This window comes from Haliotis rubra, unplaced genomic scaffold (genome assembly GCF_003918875.1).
Source record: "Haliotis rubra isolate DU_JTF1 unplaced genomic scaffold, ASM391887v1 Scf946, whole genome shotgun sequence".
Lineage (NCBI taxonomy): Eukaryota > Metazoa > Mollusca > Gastropoda > Lepetellida > Haliotidae > Haliotis > Haliotis rubra.
Window position 1 is genome coordinate 302,983 of NW_025767686.1, and position 21,760 is coordinate 324,742.

General features: G+C 41.9%; 1 protein-coding gene across 1 annotated transcript; it reads right to left on the reverse strand.

Moving 5' to 3' along the window:
* Positions 1-260: 260 nt before the first annotated feature.
* On the reverse strand, positions 261-596 carry LOC124264826. The gene has a single exon (XM_046699610.1). The coding sequence runs from the start codon at positions 594-596 to the stop codon at positions 261-263; it is 336 nt and encodes a 111-aa protein (XP_046555566.1).
* Between the last annotated feature and the right edge of the window lie 21,164 nt (positions 597-21,760).

Here is a 21,760-nt window from a genome sequence, read left to right on the forward strand (position 1 = left end):
CCGGTGTCTACGATAGTGTCTTCGTTCACGTACTGCTCAGCTCGTGGCCGGTGTCTACGATAGTGTCTTCGTTCACGTACTGCTCAGCTCGTGGCCGGTGTCTACGATAGTGTCTTCGTTCAGGTACTGCTCAGCTGTTGGCCGGTGTCTACGATAGGGTCTTCGTTCACGTACTGCTCAGCTGTTGGCCGGTGTCTACGATAGTGTCTTCGTTCACGTACTACTCAGCTGGTGGTCGGTGTCTACGATAGTGTCTTCGTTCACGTACTGCTCAGCAGTTGGGACCTCGTCCCCATCACTTCTTGCATTAAATTTCGCAGCTCAGCAAGGGTGATGTCATCATCGCTTTCGTCCTCAATCTCAGCTGTCGTGGGAATTATGTCGACGTGTTTGAAGCACTTCGCACTCACTTCATCCCAGGTAGACTTGACAAACCGGATTGCTAACCTTAGTGTTAGCGTCTGGGGTTGGCCATTCTTAGCACATGTGATGTAGTGTTTCACTAGCGACTTCTTGTAAAGGGCTTTAAAGTTCCGGATGATACCAGCGTCCATTGGTTGAATATGAGCAGTGGTGTTGGGAGGAAGGAAGTGCATGGTGACGTTGATCAGTCGAAGGTCCTTTGGCTTATGTATTCTAATTCATATTAGACAGTCGGATCCATGCAGTTATTAATATACCAGTGCATATTACATAGGTTTCAACATTGCCGAGTATCAGTGAGATACAAGCTATTAATAATCTTATTAGACAGTCTGGTAAAAGCATTAATGTCTAAAAACAACAACAACAAAACAACAACATTTATTCCATTGCCCGTTTGACAACATCGTATCAGCCTCTCTCCACTTCGACTGTTTTTTTCTACTTCCATCCTATCTCAAGACCGCCGTGATGTTGCTGGAATATTGCTTAAAGCGGCGTAAAACTAAACTCACGCACTCCTAACTCAAGCGCTCCTAATGGTTGCTTCTTCTGAAAATGAGGGTTCCCTCGCACACTTACGTCTTGGGCAAGGGAGTTAACTCACGATAAATGTCCAGTTCCCACCCCTGGCAATGTAGGCTCGAAGTTTGTAGCACGATCCGCCAATGGCTATTAGGAGTTGTGTCCCCTGTATGTCCTTTTCTCTTGACCAATCAGATTCCTCCCTTTACTTGGGCAACTCATGCCTGTCGGAAATGTGGTCGGACACGCCGAGCTGGTCGATGCGTAGCATCGTATCCCAGGTTTGTAGGTGTGTATGGATGGTGTGTATGGATGGATGGGTCACGAATCAGTTGAAGTCAAGCAACGTCGAGCTCTCCAGACCGTGTCTAGGACTTCAGTCCTGCCCCACAACGAAGCACATGTGATGCATGTGGTCTTACCTTAGGCAAGTGAGTTTGTTCAAAATTGTCTCTGTTCACCCAGCAGAAAATGGGTACCCGGTTGGATAAAGTCATGTGACTATAACCTTCTAGCGCCTAACAGGCAGCTTGGGTTATCCGGGGTGATGATAATCAGATTCTGAGTAAGCACCGCCAACAATCACCTGGTGTTTGGATTCTGTGCGCTATAGTAGATGACTTATTGTTATTATTATTATTATTATTATTATTATTATTATTATGGGTGGATGGGTGTTTGGATGGATGTATACATGGAACATCTTCCTTACAGCCTTACATAATGAATAGGTCGTCAATTAAGTTAGTAAATCATTCTATATGGCAACCACTATAGAAGTTATCGGCCGAAGGTCCTTAGCACATTTTCTACGGTAACAATGTTCGATTTGAAAATGAACCTTGTCATTCCAATACTGTAATTCTTTAATGCTTGTGTAGCTCGGCATGTGTTTCCTAAACCGAAAGGCACGAAATTAAGTCTAAAGGTTTGTTATTTTCACGTTATGTCCCCTTATCTTTGTTTCATTGGCATATTTGAGGGCCTGCTTGGAAATGCCCTGATTTGCTAAAAGAGGCAGCCAACCAGTTACGCCAATGAACTATTTGAGATGGGAGGCAGAGGATATCACCCAAAATACCACAGACAAATTGGAAGACAATCAGAAAATGGATAAAGTGAAATATCTCTGGTGTTTAGGACCCGGGTCCTACATGGTGTCACCGTGACCGAAATGAAGCAACACCTTAGCTTGTGTTCAAGGGAGGTAACCAAGCAACATCCGGTTAATGTTTCCTTTAACCCCAAACAAGTTGGCCACTTCCGCTATGTGTCTTCAGTCTCCTGTTTGTCTTAGAAGGTCGTGGGACCTGCTCACTGCGCTGAGCTATGCCACTAATGCTAACTACAATATATCCTGTAGTGTAATGACTCAATAAACAGTCTATGAATAGTAGATGAATTATCGATACGAATTGACTTCAAAATACTTATTTTCATTATGCAACACAGAATATGACACCTCAAGAAACAAAAATAAAATAAATATTGAAGTTCATTCATTGTCGAATGGCATCAGAGCAATGATCTTACCTTCATGTAAAATACTTTAATTTCAATGATCAATGACGCTTTAACAAGTTTCCGTATTACCCCTCCCAGGTTGGTTACAACTGGAAAAATATATTACCCGCTGCCACGGTAACCGCCAAACTCTCCGCCGACAAGTTGTATCGCTAACAATCGTATGATATCATAATATGACGCATGCAGTGCCCGGAGTCCGAAAACCGTTCGATTAGTTGTTTTTGAGTTTACTATGTACAGGTTTATTTTACCGACTTCCACTGCCTTATTTAAATTATTTTAGACATTGAGTCGTTTGCACACTCAACTAAAATATAATTGACCATTTTTATAGCAGTTTTAAGCTTGTTAGAATATATTTCACTGATTTAAAAAATCCAGTCGAGAGGCAGACACCATTTTGTTTGTATGTCATATAGTCGGTAGCGATCGCCTACCGGCTCGGCTGACACTGCTACAAAGAGGCGTACATCAGACCGTATTACCCTCGAGAGAAGCATACAACTTATATTATACCTGCAAAAGCAAAAATAAAATACTGAAGTCCTTTCCTAGTTGCATGGCGTCAGATGAACGCCTTGTATTACAACTGTTTGGGAGATGCATGGCGTAGAGCAGAAGACTCCCTGTCAATTGTCCTTTCATTACACTGGTGAATCACAACATCAACATCGTTTGAATAAAAATATAAAGGTGGTTACAATTATTCAACTGTATTGTCTACAAACGAATGGTTCGCAATACTGGATCTAACGACTGTAAAACAGATCGAATAATAAGCAAACACGCTGATAGAATATTTTTTAGTGAAACCAGATTTTAGCTGAACACTGCTGCCCATATAACACAGTATTATAGCCACTGCAAACAAATGGAGGATGTGGTCGATCAACGTTGGACATACGGATGTTGTGAATGTAAACACTGACAAGTCGATTACTGGTAGATGTGTCAGGTGGCTTGGTATAATTACCATCATGATAATCATAATCACAACACTGTATTATTATATTATTATACTAATATTTGTACAGCACCAGTGTCCACCTCAGCTGCTCAAAGGCGTTTTGTTTTCCCCTCCATCATTGGATGTCAATCAACGGCACATCGTATTATCAATCTCAATCTCCCTGGGGAGTATACAACTCTTGCTGCCACTAGGCACACCGAGTTATTGCGGCTTTCTCATCCTAACAAGGTATCCATTCACAGCTGGGTGGACTGGGACACATAGTCACAGCACTTTGTCCAAGTTAACTGCACGTTGCTGTACCCGCAACTAGGTGTTTGCACGTATTCATGTGGCCACCATATAGTCATATACCAACGGGTTCGTGGGTTCTTTTAAGTGCACAGGGTTGTGTACTGTACACTAGGGGTTGTGTACTGTACGCTTGGGGTTCTGTACTGTACGCTTGGGGTTCTGTACTGTACGCTTGGGGTTGTGTACTGTTCGCTTGGGGTTGTGTACAGTACTCTAGGGGATGTGTACTGTACACTAGGGGTTGTGCACGGTACACTAGGAGTTGTGTACTGTACACCGTGGGTTGCGTACTGTACACCGTGGGTTGTGTACTGTACACTAGGGGTTGTGTATTGTACACTTGGGGTTGTGTACTGTACACCGTGGGTTGTGTACTGTACACTAGGGGCTGAGTAATGCACGCTAGGGTGTGTGTACTGTACACTAGGGCTTGTGTACTATACTCTAGGGGTTGTGTACTGTACACCGTGGGTTGTGTACTGTACACTAGGGGTTGTGTACTGTACGCTAGGGGATGTTTACTGTACACTAGGGGTTGTGTACTATACGCTAGGGTTTCTGTACTGTACGCTAGGGGTTGTGTATTGTACACTAGCGACTGTGTACTGTACACTAGGGGTTGTGTACTGTATACCGTGGGTTGTGTACTGTACACTAGGGACTTTGTACTGTACACAAGTGGCTGTGTACTGTGCGCTAGGTGTTGTGTACTGTACACTAGGGTGTGTGTACTGTACACTAGGGGTTGTGTACTGTACACTAGGGGTTGTGTACTGTACACTAGGGATTGTGTGTACTGTACACTAGGGTACACTAGGGGCTGTGTACTGTGCGCTAGGTGTTGTGTACTGTACGCTAGGGGTTGTGTACTGTACGCTAGGGGATGTGTACTGTACACTAGGGGTTATGTATTATACGCTAGGATTTCTGTACTGTACGCTAGGGGTTGTGTATTGTACACTAGCGACTGTGTACTGTACGCTAGGGGTTGTGTACTGTATACCGTGGGTTGTGTAGTGTATACCGTGGGTTGTGTACTGTACACTAGGGACTGTGTACCGTACACTAGGGGCTGTGTTTTGTACGCTAGGGGTTGTGTACTGTACGCTTGGGGTTGTGCACTGTACACTAGGGGGTGTGTACTGTACACTAGGGGTTGTGTACTGTACACTAGGGGATGTGTACTGTACGCTAGGGGTTGTGTACTGTATACCGTGGGTTGTGTACTGTACACTAGGGACTGTGTACCGTACACTAGGGGATGTGTACTGTACACTAGGGGTTGTGTACTGTACGGTAGGGAGTGTACTGTACACCAGGGGTTGTGTACTGTACGCTACGGTTTGGCTGTACTGTACACTAGTGGTTGTGTACTGTACGCTAGGGTTGTGTACTGTACGCTAGGGGTTGTGTACTGTACGCTAGGGGTTATGTACTGTACACTTGGGATTGTGTACTGTATACTAGGGGTTGTGTACTGTACACTAGGGGTTGTGTACTGTACACTAGGGGCTATGTACTGTACACTAGGGGTTGTGTACTGTACACTAGGTGTTGTGTACTGTACGATAGGGAATGTATTCTGTACACTAGGGGTTGTGTACTGTACACCGCGGGTTGTGTACTGTATACCGTGGGTTGTGTACTGTACACTAGGAACTGTATACCGTGGGGGCTGTGTACTGTACACTAGGGGCTGTGTACTGTACACTAGGGGCTGTGTACTGTACGCTAGGGGTTGTGTACTGTACGGTAGGGGTTGTGTACTGTACGATAGGGGATGTGTACTGTACACTAGGGGTTGTGTACTGTACGCTATTGTTTCTGTACTGTACGCTAGGGGTTGTGTATTGTACACTAGCGACTGTGTACTGTACGCTAGGGGATGTGTACTGTACACTGTGGGTTGTGTACTGTACACTAGAGATTGTGTACTGTACACTAGGGGTTGTGTACGGTATACCGTGGGTTGTGTACTGTACACTATTGGCTGTGTACTGTGCGCTAGGGGTTGTGTACTGTACGCTAGGGGTTGTGTACTGTACGCTAGGGGTTGTGTACTCTAAGCTAGGGGTTGTGTATTGTACGCTAGGGGTTGTGTACTGTAAGCTAGGGGTTGTGTATTGTACGCTAGGGGTTGTGTACAGTACTCGAGGGGATGTGTACTGTACACTAGGGGTTGTGCACGGTACACTAGGAGTTGTGTACTGTACACTAGGGGTTGTGTACTGTACGCTAGGAGTTGTGTACTGTACACTAGGGGTTGTGTATTGTACACTTGGGGTTGTATACTGTACACCGTGGGTTGTGTACTGTATACCGTGGGTTGTGTACTGTACACCGTGGGTTGTGTACTGTACTGTAGGGTCTGAGTACTGCACGCTAGGGTGTGTGTACTGTACACTAGGGGTTGTGTACTATACTCTAGGGGTTGTGTACTGTACACCGTCGGTTGTGTACTGTACACTAGGGGTTATGTACTGTACGCTAGGGGATGTTTACTGTACACTAGGGATTGTGAACTATACGCTAGGGTTTCTGTACTGTACGCTAGGGGTTGTGTACTGTATACTAGGGGCTGTGTACTGTGCGCTAGGTGTTATGTACTGTACGCTAGGGGTTGTGTACTGTACGCTTGGGGTTGTGTACTGTACAATAGGGGTTGTGTACTGTATACCGTGGGTTGTGTACTGTAAACTAGGGGTTATGTACTGTACACTAGGGGTTGTGTACTGTACACTATGGATTGTGTACTGTACATTAGGGGTTGTGTACTGTACACCGTGGGTTGTGTACTGTACACTAGGGTTTCTGTATTGTACGCTAGCGATTGTGTACTGTACACTAGAGGTTGTGTACTGTATACCGTGGGTTGTGTACTGTACACTATGGGCTGTGTACTGTGCGCTAGGTGTTGTGTACTGTACGCTAGGGGTTGTGTACTGTACGCATTGGGTAGTGTACGGTACGCTAGGGGTTGTGTACTGTACGCTAGGGGTTGTGTATTGTACACTAGCGACTGTGTACTGTACACTAGGGGTTGTGTACTGTATACCGTGGGATGTGTTCTGTACACTAGGGACTGTGTACTGTACACTAGGGGCTGTGTACTGTGCGCTAGGTGTTGTGTACTGTACGCTAGGTGTTGTGTACTGTACGCTTGTGGTTGTGCAATGTACACTAGGTGCTCTGTACTGTACACCGTGGGTTGTGTACTGTACACTAGCGGCTGTGTAGTGTACACCGTGGATTGTGTACTGTACACTAGGGGCTGTGTACTGTACACTAGGGGTTGTGTACTGCACGCTAGGGGGGTGTACTGTACACTAGAAGTTGTGTACTGTACACTAGGGGATGTGTACTGTACTCTAGGGGTTGTGTACTGTACACCGTGGGTTGTGTATTGTACACTAGCGACTGTGTACTGTACACTAGGAGTTGTGTATTGTATACCGTGGGTTGTGTACTGTAAACTAGCGTTTGTGTACTGTACACTAGGGGTTGTGTACTGTACGCAAGGGAGTTTGTACTGTACACTAGGGGCTGTGTACTGTACACTAGGGGCTGTGTACTGTACGCCAGGGGTTGTGTACTGTACGATATTGGATGTGTTCTGTACGCTAGGGGTTGTGTCCTGTACGCTATTGTTTCTGTACTGTACACTAGGGGTTGTGTACTGTACACTAGCGACTATTTACTTTACACTAGGAGTTGTGTACTGTACACCGTGGGTTGTGTACTGTACACTAGGGGTTGTGTATTGTACACTAGGGGTTGTGTACTGTACACTGTGGGTTGTGTGCTGTACACTAGGGATTGTGTACTGGACACGAGGGGTTGTGTACTGTACACTAGGAGTTGTGTACTGTACACTAGGGGCTGTGTACTGTACACTAGGGGTTGTGTACTGTGAAGCGCTGAAGGGACCTCATAAAATAAAAATTATCTTGAGCGCACAAGTTAATATCTTGAGCGCTCAAGTTAGTTATCTTGAGCGCACAAGTTAGTATCTTGAGCGCACAAGTTAATATCTTGAGCGCTCAAGTTAATATCTTGAGCGCACAAGTTATCTTGAGCGCACAAGTTATCTTGAGCGCACAAGTTAGTATCTTGAGCGCACAAGTTACTTATCTTGAGCGCACAAGTTACTTATCTTGAGCGCACAAGTTAATATCTTGAGCGCACAAGTTAATATCTTGAGCGCACAAGTTAATATCTTGAGCGTTAATACAAGTTAATATGAGCGCAGAAGTTAATATCTTGAGCGCACAAGTTAATATCTTGAGCGCACAAGTTTAGTATCTTGAGCGCACAAGTTAATATCTTGAGCGCACAAGTTATCTTGATATCTTGAGCGCTCAAGTTAATATCTTGAGCGCACAAGTTAGTTATCTTGAGCGCACAAGTTAGTATCTTGAGCGCACAAGTTAATATCTTGAGCGCACAAGTTAATATCTTGAGCGCACAAGTTAGTTAGTATCTTGTGCGCACAAGTTAATATCTTGAGCGCTCAACTCCGTGTTTAGCATCTAATGGCATTAATGGAACGCACATTTGCTTGACTGCTGGCTAAAATGTACAAACTTATATCCTTTTTGGAAGATTTCAAACGATGCAAAGTCGGAGTTAACAATAGGTGTTTATGATGAGACTATGTAAAAGTATGTAAATGTATCATGAACATTGATAATGTTTATCATGTAAACGTTCATCGTCTTTATGCTTGTCAATACTATTCTTTGTATCTGATTTTACCACTTTTTGCTTTATTACATAAAGCAGGCCTAGGTATGTGTAATGTCATAATAAGAATTAAAACATAAACATGAGTAGGAGTTTATTGCAGGGATGAATAGTGGTTTTACTTGCTTCTTATATTGGTACATAGAATTATGAACACTTGGATAACTTGTTTTTTTGCTACGGCTTTATTATGTATATATAGTATTACATGACCATGAAAAAATGTAAACATTGAGTGTTATACTTAATTATCTTAATTATAAAACTAATGTCGGATGTATTGGAAGTAAAGTCGACCACTTTCAGGGAACTATAGTCTGTAGTCTTGGTTTGCATGTATCAGTAATGTTTCCTAACGTGGGTACAATGGCAGTTTAACTCTGTACAATATCATTTAAAACCCGCCTGATTTATTTGATCCATTAGTATGTGCACGTATAGCATATATACCGACTTTATTTCTTACTAAAATACCGTGTTCCCCGTTTCACTTCTTCCGTATCAATCCCTTATGTATACGTATGTGTGTTGTAGTTTATTTAACATGTTTTAACAACACAGGAAGTTGAAGAATAAAGACGTCGATGAAGACAGTGTCCTGAGCGAAATTCAACACCATTCGGGTCCAACAACGACCGTACAGTATCCTGTTTCACGATTAAACCGCATTGAATACATTTTTGATGCATCAACGATAACCATGTCTTTGTTCAGATCGTCGAAGTCGTCCGCAATAAAGTATGTAACATCAGCGCGGCGGTTGGGTAGCCTCGTGGTTAAAGCGTCCGCTCGTCACGCCTGGGTTTGATTCCCCAAGCTGGGTACAATGTGTGCAGCCCATTTCTCGTGTTCCCCACCGTGATATTGCTGGAATATTGCTAAAAGCGGTGTAAACCGTATTCACTCACTCACTGTAACATCAGCAAATCTGGTATCTGGTACGAGAGAGGGACATACACCTCAGAATACGCTTCAAGTGGCGTACTATACTATACCCTGAGTTTTGACAAGAAGATGTGTTATGTGTTTGTATTGGAACCCAAAGACTGAAATAAGCATGAATCAGTTCGCGTTTCCGCTCCTCCTTGCTTCCACATGAACTGCTTATGAAGCAGTGTATCTCAATATATACTAAGTTGAGCGCTCAACATACTAACGTGTGCGCTCAAGATACTAACTTGTGCGCTCAAGATACTAACTTGTGCACTCAAGATAACTAACTTGTGTGCTCAAGATACTAACTTGAGCGCTCAATATATTAACCTGTGCACTCAAGATAACTAACTTGTGCGCTCAAGATATTAACTTGTGCGCTCAAGATACTAACTTGTGCGCTCAAGATACTAACTAACGATGAGATGCGCTCAAGATACTAACTTGTGCGCTCAATATACTAACTTGTGCGCTCAAGATAAATTATATTTCATGAGGTCCCTTCAGCTCGCCTCTGTTCACCCGGCAGAAATGGGTACCCGATGGGATAAGTCATATGACTATTAACCTTCTAGCGCCTCATTGGCAGCTTGGGATAACCGGGGTAATAGTAATCAGATTGTGTTTACAGCGTCCAGTGAGCTACTAGTCAGATGGAAACCAGGGCCTATATAAATAAATTGTTATATTATTATTATTATTATACGTTAGCGGACCTCATAGAGCAGAATATTATACTTATGTCAATAATTTTAGGTAAATCAAAATCAAAGTTCACCTTAAATATTTTGAACTATATGAGACTCGCCAAAGACGCTTAATGATGACTATCTGCGGGGTACACAGAGACCGAGCCCTTACTTCGACATATCAGCAAGTTCGACATAACTTTAGCCAGACGCACTTGTACACCACTTGTCCACCAAACACTTGATCTCTTTACAGCCTTCGTGTTACTCCTATTTTGAGAGACATACAATAATCATATTTCACCAAGATGGATTGATTTTGTTGTGACGCATACCTTGCTCCAAGCTAGAGCTATAACTTAACATAAATCGATGATTACATCTCGGAACACAAGTCGGCTGAAGGCGAGTTTGAACGCCAGAGTCACACAAGTCCAATATATTGCTGTGGCGTCCATTCGAGGTAAGTTTGCTATTGTCGAAATAGATTTTTTCGTAGATGGTATAGTCGGCGTCTTAATCAATATATTAAGTGGAATTTAGACAAATTATACAAACTTCACGTTCTTCTAAAGTGCGTGAGGGTGTGTTTGTGTGAGTGTGTAGAAGAGGCATAAACACACAGCGTGTTAGGTGGTAACGTGAGCGGTTTGGTTGAACGCTGAAATAAACGGCACAGACTTGTGTTAAGTGTATTTGAATGATATATAATGTAGATCATTGCGATATATTGTGTAACGCAATGTGCCATTGTGTTTATAGACGCAAAATCGTTCAGTATTGTGATTAACTGCAGACATAGCACAATACAGGAACATGCAGCATAAAGTGATGGAGGAAAGAAACTATACCTCACAAATGTTTCTATTATTTGTTGGAGTTTCAGTTGAATGTATCTTTTGTTATAACAAATCAAACTTCTACATGTTGTATTTTTTTAAAAGAAATGGAAATTAATTTAATATTTTCCAAAATTAAAAAAAAAATCCAAACTTCTACCTGTTGAATTTTTTTTAAAATGTAATTTGATATAAATTTTCCAACAAAAAACTAATCAATCACCGCAACATGTTTTTGAGCATAACAAAGCTTATTTACTGATTTTAATCACAAATTTACATTTCAAACACTTGATTATGGTTGCAAAGTCATGTTTGTTCTTACGTTTATGTAACCAAAATGTGGTTCATTGCGACAAATTGTACAAAACATTGTGTTTATAAGAAGCGACATTGTTCAATATTGTAATACAACGCACACATAGTATATTATAGGCCAAATGACGAGCCACAGAAACTACCTCACCAATGTTTGTATTGTTTGTTTGGTTTTCAGCTGAAAGTATCTAGAGCAGGCATCATATGCGATACAAGGTCTGCACTTGTGCTTTGTTAGCACTGGAAAAAAACCAACTCCTACCTGTTTTATAAAAAAAAACGAAAAAGAAGTATATTTTTATTTCAAAATTGCAAAAATTGGAAAAATTACAAAAACGCAAAATGCTTTGGGGTATCTTAGACACATTTGTCTATTTTAGCTACAAATTTACCATTGAAGGTGAGGTAATATGATTCCAAAAGCCCATTACTTTTAGAAACTATAGCAGAACTTGAATAGTTGATAGCCGACGTATCTCACACACTCATTTTGAGAAGGTTCTGCAATACAAGTGTACTTGATAACTAGTCATATTTAGTTTGACGAGGTTCTGGTACAGCTGTGTACTTGAGAACATCATACATCTACAGTTTAAAGACGTTCTGCCTTAACTGTTTACTTATCTTTCCTGTGAGCTTTCCATTTTCGTCCCTCTCAGACAATACCTTTGTAAGGACAACACTGTATCTCATGTCCTGATGACATCGCTATCTACCATGTCTCCTTCATTCCTCCCGGCGATGACGGCAAACAAAATATATTGATTGTATTTGTTGACACATATCCTACTGCTAAGGGTCTGTGATATAACAAAACACCACGAGACGAATATATTCATTTTTTTCCGACTGGAGTCGAAGCGTGAAGGCCTAAAGAAGCAGCCAGGCTTGCAATGATGATTAGCAGATAGCAAGAGTCACACACGTTTGCCTGAAGCGATTCCCATTTTCAACCTGAAATAAAACCCAGTTAGAGATGTGTATTTATGCGTAGCCTATGACATGTCGTTTGCTAACAAGACACTTGGTGCTGTCCCGTACTGCGATATTTGTAGTACTCCTTCCTCCTCTACACGCGATCAGATGGTCACACTGGATGTTGTGTAAGATCCAGTGTTAAGGAAGCTGTCATATGGTTGTACTATTGGTTGTATTAGTAAGCTGCAGTATTTGTTGTACAATTGGTTGTACCAGTAGGCTGCAGTATTGTTATATCATTGGTTGTAGCATTGGTTATACTCATTGGTTATAGTACTGGTTGTACTAATAGGTTGTACAATTGGTTGTACCAGTAGGCTGCAGTATTGTTATATCATTGGTTGTAGCATTGGTTATACTCATTGGTTGTAGAACTGGTTGTACTAATAGGTTGTACAATTGGTTGTACCAGTAGGCTGCAGTATTGTTATATTATTGGTTGTAGCATTGGTTATACACATTGGTTGTATTACTGGTTATACTAATAGGTTGTACAATTGGTTGAACCAGTAGGATGCAGTATTGTTATATTATTGGTTGTAGCATTGGTTATACACATTGGTTGTAGTACTGGTTATACTAATAGGTTGTACAATTGATTGTACCAGTAGTCTGCAGTATTGTTATATCATTGGTTGTAGCATTGGTTATACTCATTGGTTGTAGTACTGGTTGTACTAATAGGTTATACAATTCGTTGTACCAGTAGGCTGCAGTATTGTTATATTATTGGTTGTAGAATTGGTTGTACTCATTTGTTGTAGTACTGGTTGTACTAATAGGTTGTGCAATTGATTGTACCAGTAGGCTGCAGTATTGTTATATTATTGGTTGTAGCATTGGTTATACTCATTGGTTGTAGTACTGGTTGTACTAATAGGTTGTCCAATTGGTTGTACCAGTAGGCTGCAGTATTGTTATGTCATTGGTTGTAGCATTGGTTATACTCTTTGGTTGTAGTACTGGTTGTACTAATAGGTTATACAATTGGTTGTACCAGTAGGCTGCAGTATTGTTATATCATTGGTTGTAGCATTGGTTATACTCATTGGTTGTAGAACTGGTTGTACTAATAGGTTGTACAATTGGTTGTACCAGTAGGCTGCAGTATTGTTATATTATTGGTTGTAGCATTGGTTAAACTCATTGGTTGTAGTACTGGTTGTACTAATAGGTTGTACAATTGATTGTACCAGTAGGCTGCAGTATCGTTATATTATTGGTTGTAGCATTGGTAATACTCATTGGTTGTAGTACTGGTTGTACTAATAGGTTGTACAATTGATTGTACCAGTAGGCTGCAGTATTGTTATATCATTGGTTGTAGCATTGGTTATACTCATTGGTTGTAGAACTGGTTGTACTAATAGGTTGTACAATTGGTTGTACCAGTAGGCTGCAGTATTGTTATATTATTGGTTGTAGCATTGGTTATACACATTGGTTGTAGTACTGGTTATACTAATAGGTTGTACAATTGGTTGAACCAGTAGGATGCAGTATTGTTATATTATTGGTTGTAGCATTGGTTATACACATTGGTTGTAGTACTGGTTATACTAATAGGTTGTACAATTGATTGTACCAGTAGTCTGCAGTATTGTTATATCATTGGTTGTAGCATTAGTTATACTCATTGGTTGTAGTACTGGTTGTACTAATAGGTTATACAATTGGTTGTACCAGTAGGCTGCAGTATTGTTATATTATTGGTTGTAGAATTGGTTGTACTCATTTGGTGATGTACTGGTTGTACTAATAGGTTGTGCAATTGATTGTACCAGTAGGCTGCAGTATTGTTATATTATTGGTTGTAGCATTGGTTATACTCATTGGTTGTAGTACTGGTTGTACTAATAGGTTGTCCAATTGGTTGTACCAGTAGGCTGCAGTATTGTTATGTCATTGGTTGTAGCATTGGTTATACTCTTTGGTTGTAGTTCTGGTTGTACTAATAGGTTATACAATTGGTTGTACCAGTAGGCTGCAGTATTGTTATATCATTGGTTGTAGCATTGGTTATACTCATTGGTTGTAGAACTGGTTGTACTAATAGGTTGTACAATTGGTTGTACCAGTAGGCTGCAGTATTGTTATATTATTGGTTGTAGCATTGGTTAAACTCATTGGTTGTAGTACTGGTTGTACTAATAGGTTGTACAATTGATTGTACCAGTAGGCTGCAGTATTGTTATATTATTGGTTGTAGCATTGGTCATACTCATTGGTTGTAGTACTGGTTGTACTAATAGGTTGTACAATTGATTGTACCAGTAGGCTGCAGTATTGTTATATTATTGGTTGTAGCATTGGTTATACTCATTGGTTGTAGTACTGGTTGTACTAATAGGTTGTACAATTGGTTGTACCAGAAGGCTGCAGTATTGTTATATTATTGGTTGTAGCATTGGTTATACTCATTGGTTGTAGTACTGGTTGTACTAATAGGTTGTACAATTGATTGTACCAGTAGGCTGCAGTATTGTTATATTATTGGTTGTAGCATTGGTTATACTCATTGGTTGTAGTACTGGTTGTACTAATAGGTTGTACAATTGGTTGTATCAGTAGACTGCAGTATTGTTATATTATTGGTTATAGCATTGGTTATACTCATTGGTTGTAGTACTGGTTGTACTAATAGGTTGTACAATTGGTTGTACCAGTAGGCTGCAGTATTGTTATATTATTGGTTATAGCATTGGTTAAACTCATTGGTTGTAGTACTGGTTGTACTAATAGGTTGTACAATTGGTTGTATTAGTAGGCTGTAGCGTTGGTTGTCCGAACAGGTTGTACTATTGATTTTACTGTTGGATGCACCAATCTGTTGTACAGTGGGTTGTACTACTAACTGTAGTATTGGTCATAATGTTATTGATTGCACTATTGATTGTGTTGTGTTGGTTGTATTGTTGGTTATACTATTGGTGGTAATAGTAAGTTGTAGTATCAATATTTGTTGTAGTATTGGCTGAAGTAGTAACATGCACTCTCAGTATTTGTTGTACTACTGGCTGTAGTATTGGTTGTACTATTGGTTGTACGATTGGTTGTACTATTGGTTGTGGTATTGGGTGAAGTAGTAACATGTCCTATCAGTAGTTGTACTACTGGCTGTAGTATTGGTTGTACTGTTGGTTGTACGATTGGTTGTACTATTGGTTGTAGTATCGGTTGTAGTATTTGATGAAGTAGTAACATGTACTATCAGTATTTGTTGTACTACAAGCTGTAGTATTGTTTGTAGAAGTGCTATCAGTATTTGTTGTACTAAAGGTTGTACTATTAGGTGCCAGGGAACCAGCAAAGCTATTTTATAACAAAGTGTGTTACGGGTGTACCCGGTATAGCAGAGCATATCGGCCTTTTCATATATTTATTCATCGACTCCCATTAATTCCATCAACAAAGGGTATACCGATTCATTTCCACAGATATTCGAGACGGATTACGGTCAAGCACTGACATAAAAGTTTGAACACGTTTTGATGTACCTTGCTACACACTTCACAGTAAACTCTTAAGATAGCCAACTACACACAGTGCTTTGACGATACTGGACACATACCTGTCCCAAATCCTGGGGACGATGGTGTAGCCAATTAGGTAAAGCGTTCGCTTGTCACGCCGAGACCGAAGTTCGATTCCCCACAAGGGTACAATGTGTGAAGCCCATTTCCGGTGTCTACCTTATAAGGTCCGGGTTAGAATATTGATCTTCAGTAACCCATGCTGGTCTTAAGAGGCGACTAACATGATCGGGTGGTCAGGCTCGCTGACTTGGTTGACACATGTCGTCGGTTCCCAGTTGTGCAGATCGATGCTCATGCTATTGATCACTGGATTGTCTGTTCCACACTCGATTATTTACAGACCGCCGCCATAAAGCTGGAATATTGCTGAGTGCGGATTAAAAACTAAACTCACTCATTCACTCATTTCCAGTGTCCTCCACAGTGATGTTACTGGAATATTGCTGACAGCGACGGGAAACTAAACTCACTCACTCATTTGTATCCCTGTATAAAATACCTTCGAAATACAGTCTAACTTCGAACGACACGTCCAGGTATTGTCGCACCTGTTGTTCCCATGCTATATTTTGATTGCGTCTCGAGAGTGTAACGTGGAGCTAAATAACGCCAATGTGCAATCTGATCTATAAACTGATTGTTATGATGCCGTCTCTCTTCAAGTTGTCTGGTTGACATTTTTGCCTTCTATCACAAATGTTACACATGCCATTTAGCAGGTGCAACACGGTTAAAAGGTGCAACACGCACTTGGTACTTCTGACAAATGTAGGTAGGACAAGCTTAATAGTTGCAACACGCTATCTGACATATGTAGGTGTGACAGGTGTGATAGGTGTAAGACGTTATCTGACATATCTAGGTGTGACAGGTGTGATATGTGTAATGCGGTATCTGACATCTAGGTGTGACAGGTGTGATAGGTGTAAGACGCTATCTGACATATCTCGGTGTGACAGGTGTGATAGGTGTAAGACGCTATCTGACATATCTAGGTGTGACAGGTGTGATAGGTGTAAGACGCTATCTGACATATCTAGGTGTGACAGGTGTGATAGGTGTAAGACGCTATCTGACATATCTAGGTGTGACAGGTGTGATATGTGTAAGACGCTGTCTGACATATCTAGGTGTGATAGGTGTAAGACGGTATCTGACATATCTAGGTGTGATAGGTGTAAGACGCTATCTGACATATCTAGGTGTGATAGGTGTAAGATGCTGTCTGACATATCTAAGTGTGACAGGTGCGATAGGTGTAATGCGGTATCTGACATGTCAAGGTGTGATAGGTGTAAGACGCTATCTGACATATGTAGGCGTGACAGGTGTGATAGGTGTAATGCGGTATCTGACATATCTATGTGTGATAGGTGTGATAGGTGTATTACGCTATCTGATATATCTCGGTGTTATGGTGCAAGACGCTATCTGACATATCAAGGTGTGATAGGTGTGATAGGTATAAGACGCTATCTGACATATCTAGGTGTGATAGGTGTAAGACGCTATCTGACATATGTAGGTGTGATAGGTGTAAGACGTTATCTGACATATCTAGGTGTGATAGGTGTAAGACGCTATCTGACATATCTAGGTGTGATAGGTGTAAGACGCTATCTGACATATTTAGGTGTGATAGGTGTAAGACGCTATCTGACATATCTAGGTGTGATAGGTGTAAGACGCTCTCTGACATATCAAGGTGTGACAGGTGTGATAGGTGTAAGACGCTATCTGACATATCTAGGTGCGATAGGTGTAAGACGCTATCTGACATATCTAGGTGTGATAGGTTTAAGACACCGTCTGACATATATAGATGTGACAGGTGGGATAGGTGTATTACGCTGGCTGACATATGTAGGTGAGACAGGTGGGATAGGTGTAAGATGCTGTCTGACATATGTAAGTGTGATAGGTGTGATAGGTGTAAGACGCTATCTGACATATCTAGGTGTGATAGGTGTAAGACGCTATCTGACATATCTAGGTGTGATAGGTGTAAGACGTTATCTGACATATCTAGGTGTGATAGGTGTAAGACGCTATCTGACATATCAAGGTGGGATAGGTGTAAGACGCTGTCTGACATATGTAGATGTGACAGGTGGGATAGGTGTAAGACGCTATCTGATATATGTAGGTGAGACAGGTGTGATAGGTGTAATGCGGTATCTGACATATCAAGGTGTGATAGGTGTTAGACGTTATCTGACATATGTAGGTGTGATAGGTGTAAGACGCTATCTGACATATCTAGGTGTGATAGGTTTGAGACACCGTCTGACATATGTAGATGTGACAGGTGGGATAGGTGTATTACGCTGTCTGACATATGTAGGTGAGACAGGTGTGATAGGTGTCAGACGCTGTCTGACATATCTAGGTGAGACAAGTATGTAGGTGAGACAGGTTTTATAGGTGTAAGACGCTATCTGACATATGCAGCTGTAACACGTGCAATAGGTGTGTCACGCTATGCTGTACAAGAAGGGGCACCATCTGGGATATGGAAGTGTAAGATGTGAAATAGATGTGTCACGCTATGCTGTACAAGAAGGGTCGCCATCTGGAATATGGAGGTGTAAGATGTGAAATAGGTGTGTCACGCTATGCTGTACAAGAAGGGTCGCCATCTGGAATATGGAGGTGTAACATGTGAAATAGGTGTGTCACGCTATGCTGTACAAGAAGGGTCGCCATCTGGAATATGGAGGTGTAAGATGTGAAATAGGTGTGTCACGCTATGCTGTACAAGAAGGGTCGCCATCTGGAATATGGAGGTGTAAGATGTGAAATAGATGTGCCAGGCTATGCTGTACAAGAAGGGTCGCCATCTGGAATATGGAGGTGTAAGATGTGAAATAGGTGTGTCACGCTATGCTGTACAAGAAGGGTCGCCATCTGAAATATGGAGGTGTAAGATGTGAAATAGGTGTGTCACGCTATGTTGTACGAGAAGGGTCGCCATCTGGAATATGGAGGTGTAAGATGTGAAATAGGTGTGTCACGCTATGCTTTACAAGAAGGTGCGCCGTCTGACATTTGCAGGTGTAACAGGTGCAATAGATGTAACATGCTGTGGTATACAAGAAGGCAGGCCATCTGATATATGTGGGTGTAACAGGTACAATAGGTGTAACATGCTATGGTATACAAGAAGGCAGGCCAGCTGATATATGCAGGTGTAACAGGTGCAATAGGTGTAACACGCTATGGTGTATAAGAAGGCAAGCCAGCTGATATATGTGGGTGTAACAGGTACAATAGGTGTAACATGCTGTGGTGTACAAGAAGGCAGGCCATCTGATATATGTGGGTGTAACAGGTACAATAGGTGTAACATGCTGTGGTGTATAAGAAGGCAAGCCAGCTGATATATGTGGGTGTAACAGGTACAATAGGTGTAACATGCTGTGGTGTATAAGAAGGGGCGCCATCTGGAATATGCAGACATATTTTTCTCTCTGCATCCCCTCTACCTTACAACAAAACACACACGCCCGCACATATACACGCACGCATGCATGCACGCACACACACAGACACACACACACACACACACACACATTTGTACGGCAATATGCAAACTGGCAGACCTGAGATGACGCCATGTGTTTGTGTGTGGATCCTAACAACAGGCAGATGTGTTTTGCGTTACAGGTGGTTACACAACGCCACCATGTACAGTGTGAGGAGGTACTTCGTCCTGTTCACCTCCCTCTGCAGTGCCATCATCGTCATCATCATCATGGTCATGTCACAGTCACGTGAGTACAACATCGACCAGTCCCGACATTTACATATCCTGACAGACCACACTGTAGCCACAAGGAAGCCATCTGCCATTTTCTTACTGCTCAGTTTGTTTTTAAGGACTTTCACTGAAAAAGTCTCGAAATGGCATCGAATTACATAAAGGCCCAGAAAGGTAGTGCATTCTGTATCGCGTTTGAGGTCTTTTGTTTGTTAGGTTAATGATAATGAGTCCATTTGTAACGCGCTAAACTCGACGCCAGAAGGTATGCTCATAGCGCTACAGATTTGGTCAGTCCAGTGTTCATAGTATTTCTTGAAGCGCAGAGCTTTGGGTCTAACTTGAAAACACCATAACGTGGTGCTCTTTTCAACTCTTATGGAAGGGAATTCCAAAGGATTGCAGTCGTCACTTAGGGACAATAAGAGAAACTGGGTTTCGGATCTTAGTGTAGTGTTGGATGATATTGCTTAATCAGCTACAAAGGTACGGTGACGCTCTACCATATAAACACCTGTGTCAGTGTTAGTACTTTGAATTCTATCCTGGCTTGAACAGGCAACCAATGCAGAGTCTTTAGAACAGGTTGTATGTGGAAGAACTTGGATGTAAGAGTCACTTTGCGTGCTGCAGTGTTCTGTACGCGTTGAAGTCTTGAAATGGATTCTCGTGATATTCCAGATAATAAACCATTGCAGTTGTTTAGCATAGAAAATAGGATCTGCTGCAGCATCCTTGGTTATCAGGTGTCTGATGGTGTGGATATTCTGGAGATGGAATCCTGCAAAGTTCTTGTACTTGTTCATCCATGCTAAGATTAGAATCCACGAGAACACCAAGATTCTTCATTACACTGACTGACTGACTGAGTTTGGTTTTACGCCGCTTTTAGCAATATTCCAGCAATATCACGGCGGGGGACACCAGAAATGGGCTTAACACATTGTGCCCATGTGGGGAATCGAACCCGGGTCTTCGGCGTGACGAGCCAACGCTTTAACCACTAGGCTACCCCACCGCCCCTTCTTCATTACAGGCACGAAGGCATTGCTTTCTTAGTCAACTGAAAGGTGTGTTTCTTCCACCTTGGTCAGCATGCACCAGTTCCAACTAATATTGCATCAGTTGTGCGATTGTTTAGCTTCAGCTTGGATGTCATCCAAGACGGTATCTGCTCTGTGCAGTTCTCAATCTTGTTACCACCTCCGTGGTGTAGTGGTTAGAGCGTCCGCCCGGAGAGCGGAAAGTCGCAGGTTCGACCCCCGACCGCGTCATACCAAAAGACGTTAAAATATGGTACTTCTTGGTCCCTACCTGGCGCTCGGCATTAATGGGTACAACAAGGACTGGTCGGCTCGGAGTCAGTATAATGTGTCTGAGTGGGGTATTCATGCTTCACTGCGGCATGGTATCTTAGTGAGCTAGCACTATCAAACCAGCTTCAGTCTGGGCTAATACAAGCAGCGCACATATACATACACACGCATGCACGTCGTCACATGAGCGAAATATTCTCAAGCACGACGTTAAACCCAATTTCACCTCACCTCACCTTGTTCAGGCTTAGAATCTAGTCTGGAACAATTAAGCTATTTGAGAGCTGGTCATCATCAGCAAACAGGTGATGGTCAACATCTCTTTACCGAGCTGTGTTGTGTACAATGAAAAGAGCTTGGGTCCAAGGACCGATCCTTGTGGCGCACCATAGTTGATATCTCGACTTTGTGATCTTGACTGTTGCACTGTAACTGTTCCACATCTGCTGACAGGTAAGTAAGTGAGTGAGTGAGTGAGTGAAGATTTAAAGTCACATCGGCAATATTTCAGCAATATCGTGGCGCTGACAGGAAGGATTCCATCCAATCTTGAGCAACATCATTTAAGCCAAATTCCTGTTTGAGACGCTGTAAGAGCTTTGAGTGATCCAAAGTGTCGAATGCCGCCGATAAGTCAAGTAAGACGAGAACAACAGGCCGACTACAATCTACAGAGCTCTGTCACATGTTTAACACACACAGTTAGGCAGTTTCAGTACTCAGTCAACTGTTTAACACACACAGTTAGGCAGTTTCAGTACTCTGTCAACTGTTTAACACACACAGTTAGGCAGTTTCAGTACTCTGTCAACTGTTTAACACACACAGTTAGGCAGTTTCAGTACTCTGTCAACTGTTTAACACACACAGTGAGGCAGTTTCAGTACAAAGTCAACTGTTTAACACACA

Excerpts from the sequence above, each read along its gene's own strand:
- LOC124264826 (XM_046699610.1), bottom strand. The coding sequence starts at position 596 with ATGCACTTCCTTCCTCCCAACACCACTGCTCATATTCAACCAATGGAC.